The sequence below is a fragment of the Helianthus annuus genome, chromosome 1 (genome assembly GCF_002127325.2).
Source record: "Helianthus annuus cultivar XRQ/B chromosome 1, HanXRQr2.0-SUNRISE, whole genome shotgun sequence".
In the NCBI taxonomy this organism is placed as follows: Eukaryota; Viridiplantae; Streptophyta; class Magnoliopsida; order Asterales; family Asteraceae; genus Helianthus; species Helianthus annuus.
The window spans coordinates 140984074-141000249 of NC_035433.2; the positions used below are offsets into that span (position 1 = coordinate 140984074).

Here is a 16176-nt window from a genome sequence, read left to right on the forward strand (position 1 = left end):
GGCATTACCACTACGCATGGTCTAAGACCACCCGTAGTGGTGTAAAATCTGACGTGATTCTCCGCCAAACACGCCCAACAACGCCCCCATCGCACCCCCTAGGCGTTTTTCGGCCTTTTTTTTTCAAAAAAAACCTCCCCAACGTTGTTTAAAAAACGCTTGAATGTGCACATCTTTCAAAAAAGGACCGTTGTCTAACGGTAAAAAAATAATAAATTTAATTTTCAATTTTAATTAAAATCCCTCTTTATCCCTATAAAATACCTCACTTTCACCCAAATTTTATAAAATTACATACTTTCTCTCTTCCTTTCTCTCTATTCCTTCAAACTTTTATAAAATTATTTACCATGCATCCCTTCCTACCCCCGTTCGGTGTTCCGTCAAGACCCGGGAACCCAAACACATATCGCCCAAATACCACCCAAGCGCAACAAAACTTTAACTTTCAAGAGATGGATCCGACTTTGTTATCCTACGGGGCTTACCTTAGCGGCTCAAATCCTTTTTTTCCAAGCCCTTACGGCGTTGCCCAACCGGGCGGTTCGCAACCACCCCAAGAACAAGCCGAACCCGAAGTGGATACGGTGTCGGAGACGCAACCCGAACTCGATCACGAGACATCTAAACGCGGTAGAAGGTCGCACAAAAAAAAAGAAACGGACGCTCCTCGTCGTAAGGGAAGTTACCTTGTTTGGACAAAAGACGAGGAATACGCGTTGGCTCGGGCGTGGCTGAACGTTTCGGAGGACTCCGAAGTTAGTAAGTGTTATAAAACTATTAGTCGGCTTTATTTTTTAAATAACTATCTTTCGCTTATTATTATTTTTTTAACGTATCACTTATTTTTTATATTTTTTGTAGCAAACTATCAAACTTCTCCAACATTTTGGATCAAAATTTGTGAGCTTTTTTTTTAATGCGATGGGAAAAGGTGAATATCGAGACAACGATTCGATATCTAGCAAATGGACTGATTTGAACCATAAATGTCACCAATTCCAAGAAGTTTATCAACGAACGAAGGATAATTGGCCGAGCAGAGGAGGTGATGTCGATATTTTAACGAGGGCTATGGAAGAGTACGACAAAACAAGAGTCGTTTTCACGTACTATAGATGTTGGGAGCTTCTAAAAAATAGTCCAAAGTGGGCTAACGTACCGACCATGACGTCTAGTAGTAGACGTAAAGCTAAACGGTCGAAAACGTCATCCTCGGTTGACCCGGAAACACCGACTTCCGATGCGCGCACCGTCGACTTAAATGTTATTTTGGACGATGATGAGGAAGATGAAGAGTTGTCCCGACCGCCCGGTAGAAGAGAAGAAAAAAAACCGGGAAAAAAACCGGTAGAGTCGTCTTCCAATAATCTCGAGTTGAAGGGAGATTTTGAGGAGATGAACCAACGTCTCCAAGACATTCGAGACCTCGGTCACAAGCGTTGGGAGACTATGCAAGAACGACTCATCGAAAACAAAAAATTTAACGAGATGCAAGCGGCAAGGCAAACAGAAAAGGACATAGACTTTTTGTCCAAACCGATCGATCACCTCCAAGGCGACGCGTTAATCGTTGCGCAAATGCACCGCCAAAAACTTCGAGAAAAATACGGCCTTTAGATTATCATCTTTTTATTTTTTATTTTTTATTTTTTAGTAATGTTCCTTTTTTATTTCCGGTTTTTTATTATTTTAATTTGTTTTTTTTTAGTTTAGTTAGTTTTTATTTTTTTATTTTTAGTATTGTAATTTTTTTTATTTAGTGAAGTATTATTACTTTTTAATTTAAAAAAAAATAATAATTGTGTAATGATGGGTTGGAGCATTATTCCATTACGCCCTTTTTGTAAAAATGTCCAATAAAACTCTCATGCTTACTGGACTGACACATGATGAAAAACGCCCAAAGGTAAAAGCATTATTCATTAAACCACTACACAAAAGGAAAATGTTTTTGTGGAATAAGTTTAACCCTTCGAAAGAGTAAACTGCCATTTTGGTCCCTGTGGTTTGGCCAGTTTTGCCACTTTAGTCCAAATCTCAAACTTATTACATCTGGGTCCCTGTGGTTTGCATTTTGTTGCCATTTTAGTCCAAAATCCAAAAACCCTATTTTTTTTACTGTTGCAACCTCTTATTTTGTCCTGTAGTGCAGGGGCATTTTGGTCATTTAATTTTTCATTTAACATTTTCTTAATTCAAAAATTAATATATATATATATATATATATATATATATATATATATATATATATATATATATATATATATATAATCAGCTCTCTCTCTCTCTCTCTTATTAAAACCCAACCCAGATCAAATACCCCATATCCCAATTACATCAAAACCCTAAATAGTTGCTCCCAACTCCGCCACTGTTGTTCTGCCACCACCGCCGCCGCTGGTGGTGGTGGTGATGATGACGACGTCGTTTTGTTGGTGGGTGGTGACAGCAGTACCATTTTCTTGCTCATTTTTGTTTCTTTGCTGCACTGTGTGTCTGACAGTGTGAGTGTGTGTGTGATCCTCTAGGTTGGTCAGTGATTTTGGTATACTGATAGAGGTGGTGGTCGCCGGAGGTGGTGGAGTGGGGTGGTGTTTGATGGTTGATGATGATGGTTTCTGGGGACGGTGGTGGTAGATGGGGGCGGTAACGAAATCAGGGGAGGAGAGAGAGGAGAGAGAGAGAGTAATCGGAGGAGAGAGATGAGCACTACAACGGCGGCAGACGAAGGTGCCGTCTCCGACAACGCCAAGAACGGCGGCGGTGGTGGTGGTGGTGCTTGGCGGCGAGAGGGGGGTGGTGGTGGTGGCAGGTGGTGGTGCTTGGTGAGATGGTGATGAGGGTACTGGGTTTGAAGATAAAGAGTGTTATTGTTCAGAAATCGAATCGGATTCAAGTTACATTAGGTAATTTATCTTGTGTTTTTGGATTGGTTTTTGTTACTTGAATCTGGAGGTTACTTGAATCTGAATCTCTGGGTTTTGATGATGTTCACAAATACAATGGATGTTCAGAAATCGGATTTGTAATCGTTTGTTGATTTTTGTAATTTTTCTGGGTTTTGTTTAATAATGTTCATATGTGTGAGAAAACAATAAATTTGCTGGGTTTTGATGATGACTCGATTAGCAATGGATTCAACAAGCAAATTGTTCAGAAATCATTTGTTGATTTTTGTAATTTTTCTGGGTTTTGATGATGATGTTTGAAGATGAACGATGTCTGGGTTTTGATGATGTTCTTGAAGATGATGATTTTCTGGGTTCTTTATTTTCTTGAAGATGTTCTTGATTTTCTGTATTTTCTGGGTTTTGATGATGATGTTTGATAATGTTTTGAAGATGATGTTATTAATTATTGAAATGTTATAATAAATTAATATGGACCAAAATGCCCCTGCACTAAAGGACAAAATAACCAGTTTTCAACAGTCAAAATGGAGGGTTTTTGGATTTTGGACTAAAATGGCAACAAAATGCAAACCACAGGGACCCAGATGTAATAAGTTTGAGATTTGGACTAAAGTGGCAAAACTGGCCAAACCACAGGGACCAAAATGGCAGTTTACTCATCGAAAACAAAAAATTTAACGAGATGCAAGCGGCAAGGCAAACAGAAAAGGACATAGACTTTTTGTCCAAACCGATCGATCACCTCCAAGGCGACGCGTTAATCGTTGCGCAAATGCACCGCCAAAAACTTCGAGAAAAATACGGCCTTTAGATTATCATCTTTTTATTTTTTATTTTTTATTTTTTAGTAATGTTCCTTTTTTATTTCCGGTTTTTTATTATTTTAATTTGTTTTTTTTAGTTTAGTTAGTTTTTATTTTTTTTTATTTTTAGTATTGTAATTTTTTTTATTTAGTGAAGTATTATTACTTTTTAATTTAAAAAAAATAATAATTGTGTAATGATGGGTTGGAGCATTATTCCATTACGCCCTTTTTGTAAAAATGTCCAATAAAACTCTCATGCTTACTGGACTGACACATGATGAAAAACGCCCAAAGGTAAAAGCATTATTCATTAAACCACTACACAAAAGGAAAATGTTTATGTGGAATAAGTTTAACCCTTCGAAATAATAAACATAATTGCTTAAGAAAAATAAACAAAATAGTATTATTTAACAAATTAAGTGGCGTTCCCTTCAAAGTTAGGTTAACTTAGGGTTTATACTTCTCTAGAATCATGAACAAGGAACAAGAGCTTGCTGAAGCAGGACGATTTGTTAGGCGTTTCTTCGAGCTGCTGGATACAAATCCGGCTGAATTAACTTCTATGTTTGATAATGAATCATCCGTGTTTATTTATGGGAGGGAGAATGGAACAACAGTCGGTGTTGATGGAATTGTTGGGAAGCTCACTGCTCTTTCATCTAAGGGGTGTACTCACAAGATCACAACAATGGATTCTCTGTTGTGTGAAAGGGAGGACCGCGGTATCCTTGTCTCCGTCAACGGACGTCTCAAAGTCGACGGATTCGATCATGATCTTGTGTTCAGTCAGGTATATCATCAAACAACTTCTATGCGATTGCTCTATTATTATGGATGGTTTTCTGTGATCTTGATTAATAGATTTAGGTGTTAAATTTTTTTATTAGAACCTTGTAGAACAATTATGTGACCTAGATTTTGTGCTGTGACTTTGTTACAATCGGTTATAGAGAAGAAGATTCATCATCAAATATGATGTAAAGCCCAATTCTTAGCCCAAGTGGATTGATTATAGAGTGAATTTCAAGTTTTGTCCTTTATCTTTATGCCACTTTGCAAGTTTTGTCCTTTATGTTTAAATTTGACGAGTTTTGTCCTTTATGTTTAAAAATCAAGCACGTTTTGTCCTTTATGCTTGATTTTTAAGGACAAGACCTGCTTGATTTTTTAAACATAAAGGACAAAACGTGCTTGATTTTTAAACATAAAGGGTAAAACGTGCTTGATTTTTAAACATAAAGGACAAAACTCGTCAAATTTAAACATAAAGGACAAAATTTGCAAAGTGGCCTAAAGATAAAGGACAAAACTTGAAATTCACTCTTGATTATATAACTCACTATAACCATGGTTTAACCTCAAGGCGAGGCGCCTAAAAAACGAGTTTGAGAGGCGCCTCATGGGTTTGTTGATGTGTGTCGTATTAATATTAACTCTCTTGCTTGCATATTAAAAAAAAAGCGAATTTGTCTCTAAATCCTTACAACAACAACAACAACCGTACCCAGTAAATCCCACAAATAGCAAAGCTGGTTACATATCCAAAGGTTTTAATGTATAAGCTGCTTATAGTTAGGGCTGGCATATCGTGTATACCCGTACACGATAAGACACGACACGATAAGACACGATACACGAAACCCCATACACGAACACGACACGATAACTTATCGTGTCCTTTTTTTCAAACACGAACACGAACACGACACGATATACACGAAATTTACCTGTTAATACCTGTTAACACGTCTATTCGACTGTTATACACGAAAATTACCTGTTAATACCTGTTAACACGAACAAAAACACGAATACGACATGTTATCTGAAAGTTACAGAGGGAGTTTAGGGTTTTTTTTTTTTTTTTTTTTTTGAATTGAATGAGGAATGAAAATAGAAAGGAATTAAGGAACCCACACGCACATGGCTGATGAGTTTTACTTAATTTAATTTCTTATCGTGTACTAACGGGTATTAACAGGTAAACAGGTATTTAACCTGTTTATACACGAAAATTAACAGGTAATCTCGTGTCTACCTGTTTGGTACACGATACCTGTTAACTTCGTGTAAGTTCGTGTCGTGTATTCGTGTAAAATTGTCAGCCCTACTTATAGTTATTGGTGTTAATGGCATTCGTTGTTTTCACTGTTTTGTTTGAATTTCTTGACGTTATTTCTGCTGTTATTACTCCATTAAGAGTAGAGTAATTGGATAATACACTTCTGTGAATGGAGTGTGACATTAGGAAAGAGAGTCAAATAAAGTTTCCTTGCATAAGGTGAGTCGGTCACGGGTCAAAATGGGTCATATACTGGTACGTTTTGATTTAGGAGGTACTTACGCATTGAGAAACTTGCGTTCTGTTTGGCCCGTATGATCTTTTTCTTTTTTAGCGAACTTTTTTCTGAACCTGATCCTTTAGAGATAATATATAATGGGTTGACCCGATCAAATGGGCCGAAATTGCCTCTTCTAATCACATGGCTAGTGTTTTTTCAAAATTTGTAATCTTTAACTGTTTATCTAAATATATGAACATCGTCCCAACATTTTTATACCTTCTTTCTATTTGTTTTGATGCAGATGTTTTTTTTGAAGACTAAAGGACAAAGCTTTTATGTGCGCACGGGCGTGTACCGATTGAAATATCTACTAGAGCGTGTGCGTATTCAGGGTTTTTGAAGAACCTTACTTCTAATCACGTGGGCGTTTGATCCTGGTTTTTGAAGAACCTTACGTCTAATCGCTCTAACTAATCACATAGGCGTTTGATCTTAGTTTTTGTTCTGAAACTGAATGTGTCAAATATACCCTACTTCTAATCGCCCTAATCACACGGGCGTTTGAATTTTTGTTCCGAAACTTAATATTAGTTGTAGTTTAAATGATCAGTTTACTAAGGCAAAATGGATTTTAATAATCCAAACTTTCACCCATTGGCCGGCAACGGACCCAACTTCAAAAATAACCGGTGGTGGTCCCAACTTTTCGTATATTGTAAACCAATGGACTTTTACTAAAAAAAACTTAATTTCTTTTTGTCTCCTTATCCTTTTCGGCGACTTTTCCGTATAATGTAAACCAATGGACCTTTACAAAACTGAAAATGATAAGGAGACAAAAAGAAATTAAGGTTTTTTTTAGTAAAAGTCCATTGGTTTACAATATACGAAAAGTTGGGACCACCACCGGTTATTTTTTAAGTTGGGTCCGTTGCCGGCCAATTGGTGAAAGTTTGGATTATTAAAATCCATTATTCCGTTTACTAATGCTTTAACGTTTGTGGGTCTAAATAATCAGCTAAAGTAGCCGCAACCAAACTTATTATCAAAAGGTTAAATAAAAAATCTAAAGTTACTTCCTTTATCCTAATTTCGAGACTTTTACTCTCGTCTAAGTGGTTGCATCTCTTTTATTCATAAGAATTTTTTATATTATTCTCTTAGACCGGCGTTTTTTTACAAAAGAAAAAAAAAACCTCCGCGTGTTTTGAATCACGCTTTGAACATTTTGAGTTGGCCAATAACATTTAATCTTCATTCTTTAGTCTAATAGCTTTTTTTGTTGGTTTTTTTTATTTTTATTTAATTCTCTACACCCTTTTAACATAATGCCCACATCTCCACTACACCCATTTTAGAAAAACGCCCAATAAATTGCCCCTTGCTGACTGGACTGCCACATGACAGAAAACGCCCAATAGTGGGGGCATTATTCACCCAAACCACTACACATGGTCTTAACGTGATTGCATCTTTTTTTAAATTATTAAAAGATAATTATGTGTACCATTGGGTCACTTTGAAATTGGTAAATGAACACTATGTATAAAGGACCATGATATTGATACATCCAAACTTTATTACTCCTAGTCTCCTATTCAAATTCAAAAGTATTAAAAAACAATGGTGAAGCCTAGGCTTATAGCTTTGTGGTTATGGAAATGAGGGAAGACTCCTAGCGAATAGTTTCGAGTTCGATTCCTGATCCACCCGGGTTTTACCGGCTTTGCATTGTCGTGCCCTCGGGCGGGTGCAGGGTCGGGTTTTTCCCAGAACTGGTGGCATGGTGGGCTAGGGGCTCCGTGCGTGCAGGTTGGGCTGCCGCGGGCTACCTTTCAGCCAATGGGTGCCGCGTACGGAGTACCCGGCGATTCTTATGTTAGACGTTAAAAAAAATTACAGTAAAAAAAATGGTGATAATATTATTTTATAGGTTGTCTCTGATTAATAAAATATTAGATTTATGTAGTTTTCGTAAGGGAATTTATTTGTTTATTAAGAATCATATAGTTTAATTGTTGTGATTTTGTATTCGATTAACTTTTATATTGTATTTCTTTTGTCTTATTTTGAAAACAAACATATTCGATTAACTTTTATATTGTATTTCTTTTGTCTTGTTTTTCCCGGAACTGGTGTTTTTTAATTTTTTTTCTTTTTTCTTTTTTTTTTCACCAAACTTGAGGTGTAAAAACCTACACCCCACGGAGCGCCGTTCGCCGTGATTTTTTACGGCCGTGTTTATAATGCACACATCTACTTGTAAAAAAAATCGCGGCGAACGGCGCTCCGTGGGGTGTAGTTCTCGCGGTTCTTACAACTCGAGGTGGTTTTCATTCTAGCGGCTCTATATATATATATATATATATATATATATATATATATATATATATATATATATATATATATATATATATATATATATATTCAGCTTGTAGGATTATTGTTTAAAAGATCCGTTTCTATCACGTGTCATGCTTGCTCAAATCTCATCCACAAGACCCATAATGACAAAATAAATCAAATACTGATCCGGTAGGATGTGTATACATACAACACGACACGTTGGACTACAAGTGAAATCAAAACAGAATCACATGAAATCATGGAATACGGCCACACATGTGACCGAACTTATCCGGAACGTGCCGTATAGACCATAAATTTTGTAAAATGACTTGTAATGGCAAAATACGTCACGATACTACAAGTATATGTGCGTTTTTGAATTAAAATAATTTTTTAAAAAATTAAAAAAACCCCTCAAAACGCCTCGCTTTGGCCAAAGCGGGGCGCTTTGGTTTAAACATATGACTGTAATTTTACATTGGGGCTAAAACTGTAATTTGACAGGGAAAAAACAAAAACAATGGCAAAACAGTAAATTTAAACAGAGCGCAAAATCGTAATTTGTCTGAGGGAAAAAAAACAAAACCGATGGAAAACTGTAAATTTAAGCGGGACAAAATCGTAACTTTAGGAAGTATCAGGCAGCTTGCCTTGATGCATATAATAACACAAGTATGTTTTTTTTTATTTTAATTTTTTTTACCTTATGAAAAAGAAAAACATCATAGTTTTCTTCAAAATGTTAATATTAATAATAATAATATTATTAGTCTCATATTAATATTTGAAAATTTGGTTGGTTGTTAGATTGTACAAGCAGGGGCGGACCCACGTAGAGTGGGTCGGGGTCTACGGACCCCAATGTTTTTTAAAAAAATAGTAGATTCGGTATATTAAATTGTATACGGACCCCATAAATACAATTAGGTGGACACCATAAAAATAAAAGGAAACTTGATGTAGTGGTAAATTCTTCTCTTTACCAACAAGAGGTCATGGGTTCAATCCTTGAATAGCTTGTTTTTCCTGTTTTTTTTTAAATCTAGTTCAAACCTCGCTATGACCCGACCCGAACAAGGACCGGCCCGAAAATTTTAACGTTTTAGTATGAAAATTTTGAACACCGAAAAAATGGACCCCATTGAAAAAAAATTCTGAGTCCGCCACTGTGTACAAGTATGAATGCATTAGATACAAGTTGAAATGCAAAAAGTACAAGCTAGAAAGTGGGATAGAGTGTGATGGGGTGGTCATGTGTGGTGTCAGTTGGGTTTGCAGGTTTACGTATCTTGCAAGATTTCGACGTTTCCTTCTCTCATCTCAGTTTGTGCTTTTCAGTTCTAAACCCCTCGTTTTGGCTAAAGTGTGATGCTTTGGTACCAGTTCAATAGACAAGGACTGACAGACTCAGTCCTTGTCTGTTAACTTTACCACAACCGTTCCGTTTGCTTTGGTACCAGGTCAATAGAGAAGGACTGGCAGACTCAATCCTTGTCTGTTAACTTTACCTCAAAGCGTCCCGTTTTGACCAAAACAGGACGTTTTAGGGTGTGTGAATAGACAAGGAATGTGTGCGAATAGGCTGACCAATTCATATTTTTATGGGAAAATTACGGGAGTAGCCGCTTGACCAAGCTTTTTACGAAAATAGCCATTGACCAGGCTTTATGCACATTCCCATCCAAGTGAACACCCATTTTATGCACCTTCAATCCAGCCACAACCAAGCGGACACGTGTCCCTCTTACCTGAACCAGCTTTATGCCGCTACACATGTCAGCCGAGCCGCTTCATTCCCAAGCCGAGCCGCTTCGCCCAATATCTGATTTATGCCGCTTTGTGGTACTGCCAAGCCGAGCCGCTTCATGGCCAAGCCGAGCCGCTTTGCCCCATTCCAAACCGCTACACCCTGGATCTAAGTCGCTAGTATGTGTATAAATTTTTTTGATATTTTTCTTAGACGGCCTTCATAAAAAAATATGGAGAAAAGAGTATTTTGATATTTTTTTGATGTATTTTGATATTTTTTTAAAAATACTACTGAAGCGGCTCGGCTTGTACTTGTAGCGGCTCGGCTTGTACTTGTGGGGCAGGGGGCGAAGCGGCACGGCTTGTACTTGTAGCGGCTCGGCTGACATGTGTGGCGGCATAAAGCCGGTTCAGGTAAAAGGGACACGTGTCCGCTTGGTTGTGGCTGGATTGAAGATGCATAAAAATGGGGGTTCACTTGGATGGGAAGGTGCATAAAGCCTGATCAAATGGCTATTTTGGTAAACACCTTAGTCAAGCGGCTACTGCCGTAATTTTCCCTATTTTTATACATGTTCTAACATGACAAAATGAGACAGTCATTAGTCATTGTTTACCAAGTTAAATGTACAAACAAAAAGTACGACATAAAAGAGACAAATGAAAGATTGGACACAAAGCCATAGTTTACAACAGAAAGTACAACTAAGAGACAAATGAAAGGTTGGACAAGTCGAAATGGTTTGTTGTCTGCTTCCAAACCTCCAAAGAGGAGGCAGGTGTTCGAATACACCATGGCCTTTTCTTTGTACCGTCCCATTAAAAAAAACAAATGAAAAAGTACATTCTTTTTTTTTTTTTTTGAAAAATAAAATCTTTCTTGAACTATGTATCTGATTATACGACTTCAAGCAACAATTGATGAATAATCCAAACACTATCTTTTACAACATGGTTTGAAACAAAAACTTGTTATACCGCTATTATCAATACCGAAAATGAGAAAATCAAATACCAATACAAGTACTAGTATGGGGAAAAAAGATATTCACATCCCTAGTTTTTTGAAGGGCAAATTTTTTTTAGAGTTAATAGCCAAAATGGTCCCTGAGGTTTGCTTACTTTTGACACTTTAGTAAATCCAAAATTTTTAAATCTGAGTCCCTGAGGTTTGCATTTTATTGCCATTTTAGTCCAAATTTCAAAAACTCCCTTTTTTAACTGTTGCAACCAGCCTGTTTTGTCCTTTTGTACGTGCAGAGGTATTTTGGTCATTTTTATGAGCTATTATAACAAACTCAGATCAAGAACCCAGAATACCCCTGCGCAAAAGGACAAAATAGGCTGGTTGCAAAAGTAAAAAAAGGGGGTTTTTGAAATTTGGACTAAAATGACAACAAAATGCAAACCTCAGGGACCCAGATTTAAAAATTTTGGATTTTGGACTAAAGTGGCAAAAGTGAGCAAACCCTAGGGACCATTTTGGCTATTAACTCATTCTTTTATTCTTATCGAGTTGTCGTGTCTCTGTGATACTTGAAACCAAGATCTTCCCCTCCCAAGATGTTTAAAGGCTTTGCCTTTATTAACCACCACTCAATTGGTTCTCATCCCTAGTTTTAACCTTGTAATTGAAGTTTGTAGAAACTGAGGATCATAACTTGAGTCATTGTATATGTTGGTGATTATGGTTCTTGGTGGATTAAGACTCTTATGATTTCTTGGATTTGATAGTGTTTTTTTTACCTATATTTGGCTACAATCATTACATTACATTATCCTAACCTTATCTATAACTAAACATACATATCTATGCTTAGTATTTGTATGCAATCGTCCATGGCTTTATAGCCTAGTGGCATATTGGGGGTGGGATAAGACTTTAGGGCCAATAGGTCCTGGGTTCAATTCTCACAAAGGGGGTTTTCCTATAATTATTGGGTTTCCTCCTGAATTGGTGTATAGGCATTATGCCTAGTGAAGATGGATATGATCGGGTGGTTACGCTGGTGGCACGATGATACTCTAGTGATCCGTCAGTGATCCAAAATTTGTCGTTCAAAAAAAAAAAAATATTTGTATGCAATCCCTAATCTCTAATTTTATGCCTATCTACCTATTTACTCCTGTATTTCTTTTTCTCCAATCTAATTCTAAATACTGATTCAACATTTAAGATGTAATATACAACCAATTGCAGTTATCAGACAATCACAGCATTTTTTTAAGAAAGAAACATAAATTCCTTTTTCTCAAGGAGAGGAAAATCATTCAAATGTTTTAACACCAAATCCAAATAAAACAAACATGTTATGGGATTTAATTTCCGGCGCCTTGCGGTTGAACATCGCCTTGCGGTTGAACATCGCCTTGCTGTTGAACATCGCCTTGCGGTTGAACATCGCCTTGCGGTTGAACTTCGCCTTGCTGTTGAACATCGCCTTGCGGTTGAACATCGCCTTGCGGTTGAACTTCGCCTTGCGGTTGAACATCGCCTTGCGGTTGAACATCGCGATTAACACTGAATGATCCACGATACACATAAAAGGAGCCGTCCTCTCTCATCCGCAAAAATAACGCCTACACATAACAACAGCCAGAAAAAAAAAAAAAAAAAAAAAAAAAAAGATAACATAAATCAAGTGTTTTGGGTCAACCCATATCAAAACTATCCACTTTGACCCAATCTTGTTTTGACTCATTACTACGTTAACCAACCCACCCCACCTCGTCACTTGTATCAAGATTATCTAGCTTTTGTTATGAAGCACGAGAGTACCAAATTGCCACAATACCGATTATACACGGGCGGACCCACATAGGTGGATCGGGTTCTCTGGACCCAATGTTTTTAAAAAATTAGTAGATTCGGTATATTAAAGTGTAAAAGGACCCTATAAATACAATTAGATGGGCACCATAAAATAAAAAGGAAAACTGCTGTAGTGGTAAACCCCCCCCCCCCCCCCTCTCTTTTCCAAAGAGAGCTCATGGGTTCAATCCTTGTATAACCCCTTTTTCTTGTTTTTTTTTTAAACCTAGTTCAAACCTCGCTAAAGCTGGTCTAGTGGTGAACCCCTCTCTTTTCCAAAGAGAGCTCATGGGTTCAATCCTTGTATAACCCCTTTTTCCTGTTTTTTTTTTAAACCTAGTTCAAACCTCGCTTTGACCCGACCCAAGGACCGATCCAAAAATTTTAATGCTTTGTTATGAAAAATTTGAACACAGAAAAAAAAGGACCCCATTGAAAAAAAATCGACCAACCCAAAAATTTTAATGTTTTGTTATGAAAATTTTGAACACCGGAAAAAAAGGACCCGTTCAAACCTCGCTTTGACCCGACCCAAGGACCGATCCAAAAATTTTAACGTTATGTTATGAAAAATTTGAACACCGAAAAAAAAGGACCCCATTGAAAAAAATCGGCCAATCCGAAAATTTTAATGTTTTGTTATGAAAAATTTGAACACCGAAAAAAAAAGACCCCATTGAAAAAAAATCTCGGATCCACCACTGATTATATAACATCATGATCATGCAAAGAGAAGTTTACTTTGGGCATCATGCTTCTCTCGTATCCATTTCAGTTATGCTTCAGTTCACTATTCAAGCATATTGCTTTCAAAATTTGAACCGAAAGCAGGACAATCATTAAAAACGATCGAAGAGGTGTTGGAAGAAATACCTGACTGAAATGAAGACCGCTGTCTACTACACCGGAATGAATTTGTTTCCCGCAGACATACACGACACACGAGATTTCAGAGAGGAAATCGTAATCGATGGACGTGATTTTATGATAGACATTCTTGTGCGGGAGAGCCAGGAGCGCGCCGAGGATGCTGGAAGGGTCATTGTACGTCTTACCCTCACAACTAAACTCAGAATCGTTGTCGAATTCCTTTAATAAAAGTGCCCGGTCGCGATCGAACTTGTTGAAGTAATGCCTGACGTATGAGTCAACCATTTTTGTTACATCGTCCATCTGGTTCCTGGTGTTGGGGTAAAAGTGTGGAAAATACAGAGGAGAAGAAGACACGGTCTTGATGCAGATGTTTTCTTTTCGAAGACAACACTCTTGAGAGAGTGGTATAAATAGTGGTGGAGTTAGCCCATTATTTTAGGTAGGGGTGCAAACGAGGCGAGCGGCTCGCGAGCTACTCGAGAAAAAGCTCGAAACGAGCCGAGCCTTATCGAGCCCGAGCCGAGCTTGAGCCTCAAAACAAAGCTCGTTTGTTTATCGAGCCCGAGCTCGAGCCTCACATGTGAAGCTCGTTAGGCTCGTCGAGCCTTATCGAGCCTCAATGTAAACGAGCCGAGTCGAGCCGAGCTTATTTAAACTTGTTTACGAGCCGACCTCGAACCTAAAAATAAGCTTATTTAGTAAACAAGCCCGAGCCCGAGCTTTACTTATCGAGCTCCCAAGCCTAAAAAGTCTATTATTTATATTATTTTTTATTTAATATACTAATTAATAAATAATAAACGAGCCGAGCCCGAGCTTGATAAAATACAAACGAGCCGAGCTCGAGCCCGAGCTCTCATAAGTTAATCGAGCTCGAGCTCGAGCCTGGCCGAGCTCGGGCTCGGCTCGGCTCGTTTGCACCCCTAATTTTAGGAGTATCCTCCTATTTGTTTAGGGACATCCTTTTTATAAAACCCAAAAACCCTCCCAAAAACTGAAAAAAAAAAAATACACTACTAATGTGGGGTTGAACCGTAGCCTGTGCTACCCCTCTTAATACATTAGCTCTGCCCCTGGGTATAAAGTCTGTAAAGGCTTTATCATGCCACATCAGATCCACCTAAACGCCATATCATATGGGGGGCTTTAAAGCCCCTCCCTTTAACTTTTTAGAGTTAATTGCCAAAATGGCACCTGAGGTTTGAGCACATTTGCCATTTTCGTCCAAAATGACATTTTTGTACCATTTTGCCCCCCACGTTTGTAACTTTTGCCATTTTCATCCAAACAACTAACTTAGTTTATTTTTTCTGTTAATTTGAAGAATATTTGGATGAAAATGGCAACTATAAACCATAGGGACGAAAATGACAAATATGCTCAAACTCTTTTTAATTTCTTTTATTTAGTTAATTTTGTCACATATATAATAAAAAGGAATATACATGCAATTTTTATATGAAAAAAATAATAGTTCTGTCACATATTTTTTATAAATTTTTGTCACACCCTAGCTTTGCGGAAGCGTGGTTAATTTGGTGTGACTTCTTAATACCATAGCTTAATCATAACAAGGCTATATGAATTAAAAATATGCAAGATCATCCATTGATAATAAAAATATTAAACATTGTCTTAACGGGTTAACACCCAACAATCATACTTGTCTAAACATTACAAATGCAAACTTAAAGTAAACATGGTTCAGGGACTGTGACTTGTCCAGGAAAGAGTCACAAGCCTCGAACCCTGGATGACCTCGGGCCTAATGCAGCGGAAAACAAGCCATACCGCGCCAGATCGTTAGTTTCCTGAAATACATGTAAGTTGAAAAATCAACAATAATGTTGAGCGAGTTCATGCGAAAGTGAGTAAATAAACCTTTATCTTCATCAAAAACCTGGTATGTAGCGAATAAGGAAAAAGAGATCACCAATGGTTTGCAAGGCCATTGATATGTGTGAAGTGCAAGTAGGGATGACTCAAACCTAGCGGATTTATGCGTCGGGCACTAAGTCACCCCGAGGTCCGTTCAGCTGGACCTGGGGCTGGGCTCGCTACACCCAGATAGATCTACCGCTCCTGTCCCTCGGTCCTACCATGAGGATTAATGGCCTCAAGTTTCCGCCTACCCACTCACATGATCTAAGTAACAAACCTCCTTACGCTAACCATACCATGTATAAACATATTCATAATCATTGTAACATGTATTTCACCCCCGCAGTTTATAAAACTGAAAACAGTTAAGAGAAAAGGGGGACATGAACTCACAGTCAGTGCGTAGCTAAATCAAGCACTCCAAATGTCCGAAAGCTGTGCAACGACCTACATGTGCTAATTCTATTAGACGGATGGCCGTGCTTTAGCTTTATAGTTTAATT

At 37.7% G+C, this 16176-nt stretch overlaps 2 protein-coding genes across 4 annotated transcripts; one reads left to right on the forward strand and one right to left on the reverse strand.

Annotated features, from left to right (window-relative positions):
* The first annotated feature begins 455 nt into the window (after nt 1–455).
* Nucleotides 456–1620, forward strand: LOC110933061. The gene is made up of 2 exons (XM_022176305.1): nt 456–758; nt 865–1620. The coding sequence occupies exons 1-2, from the start codon at nt 456–458 to the stop codon at nt 1618–1620; spliced, it is 1059 nt and encodes a 352-aa protein (XP_022031997.1).
* A 10706-nt stretch (nt 1621–12326) lies between these two features.
* Nucleotides 12327–14180, reverse strand: LOC110881677 (nuclear transport factor 2). Of its 3 annotated transcripts, none has more exons than XM_022129877.2 (3): nt 13793–14180; nt 12585–12687; nt 12327–12530 (listed from the first exon to the last, which is right to left on the reverse strand). In XM_022129877.2, exons 1-3 carry the CDS (start codon nt 14090–14092, stop codon nt 12427–12429), a joined length of 507 nt encoding a protein of 168 aa, XP_021985569.1. In that variant the 5' UTR covers nt 14093–14180; the 3' UTR covers nt 12327–12426. The 3 variants fall into 3 exon arrangements, with proteins under 3 accessions (XP_021985569.1, XP_021985564.1, XP_021985562.1); XM_022129872.2 differs by having other exon boundaries at nt 12327–12476; nt 12531–12687; XM_022129870.2 differs by having other exon boundaries at nt 12327–12687.
* Nucleotides 14181–16176: the final 1996 nt, after the last annotated feature.

Bases quoted from the DNA above. Each gene is read 5' to 3' on its own strand.
- LOC110933061 (XM_022176305.1), top strand. From the start codon at position 456: ATGGATCCGACTTTGTTATCCTACGGGGCTTACCTTAGCGGCTCAAAT. The intron at 759-864 runs GTTAGTAAGTGT...TATTTTTTGTAG, and splicing joins ACGTTTCGGAGGACTCCGAA to CAAACTATCAAACTTCTCCA.
- LOC110881677 (XM_022129870.2), bottom strand. From the start codon at position 14,092: ATGGACGATGTAACAAAAATGGTTGACTCATACGTCAGGCATTACTTC. The intron at 12,688-13,792 runs GTATTTCTTCCA...TGTTATGTGTAG, and splicing joins GCGGTCTTCATTTCAGTCAG to GCGTTATTTTTGCGGATGAG.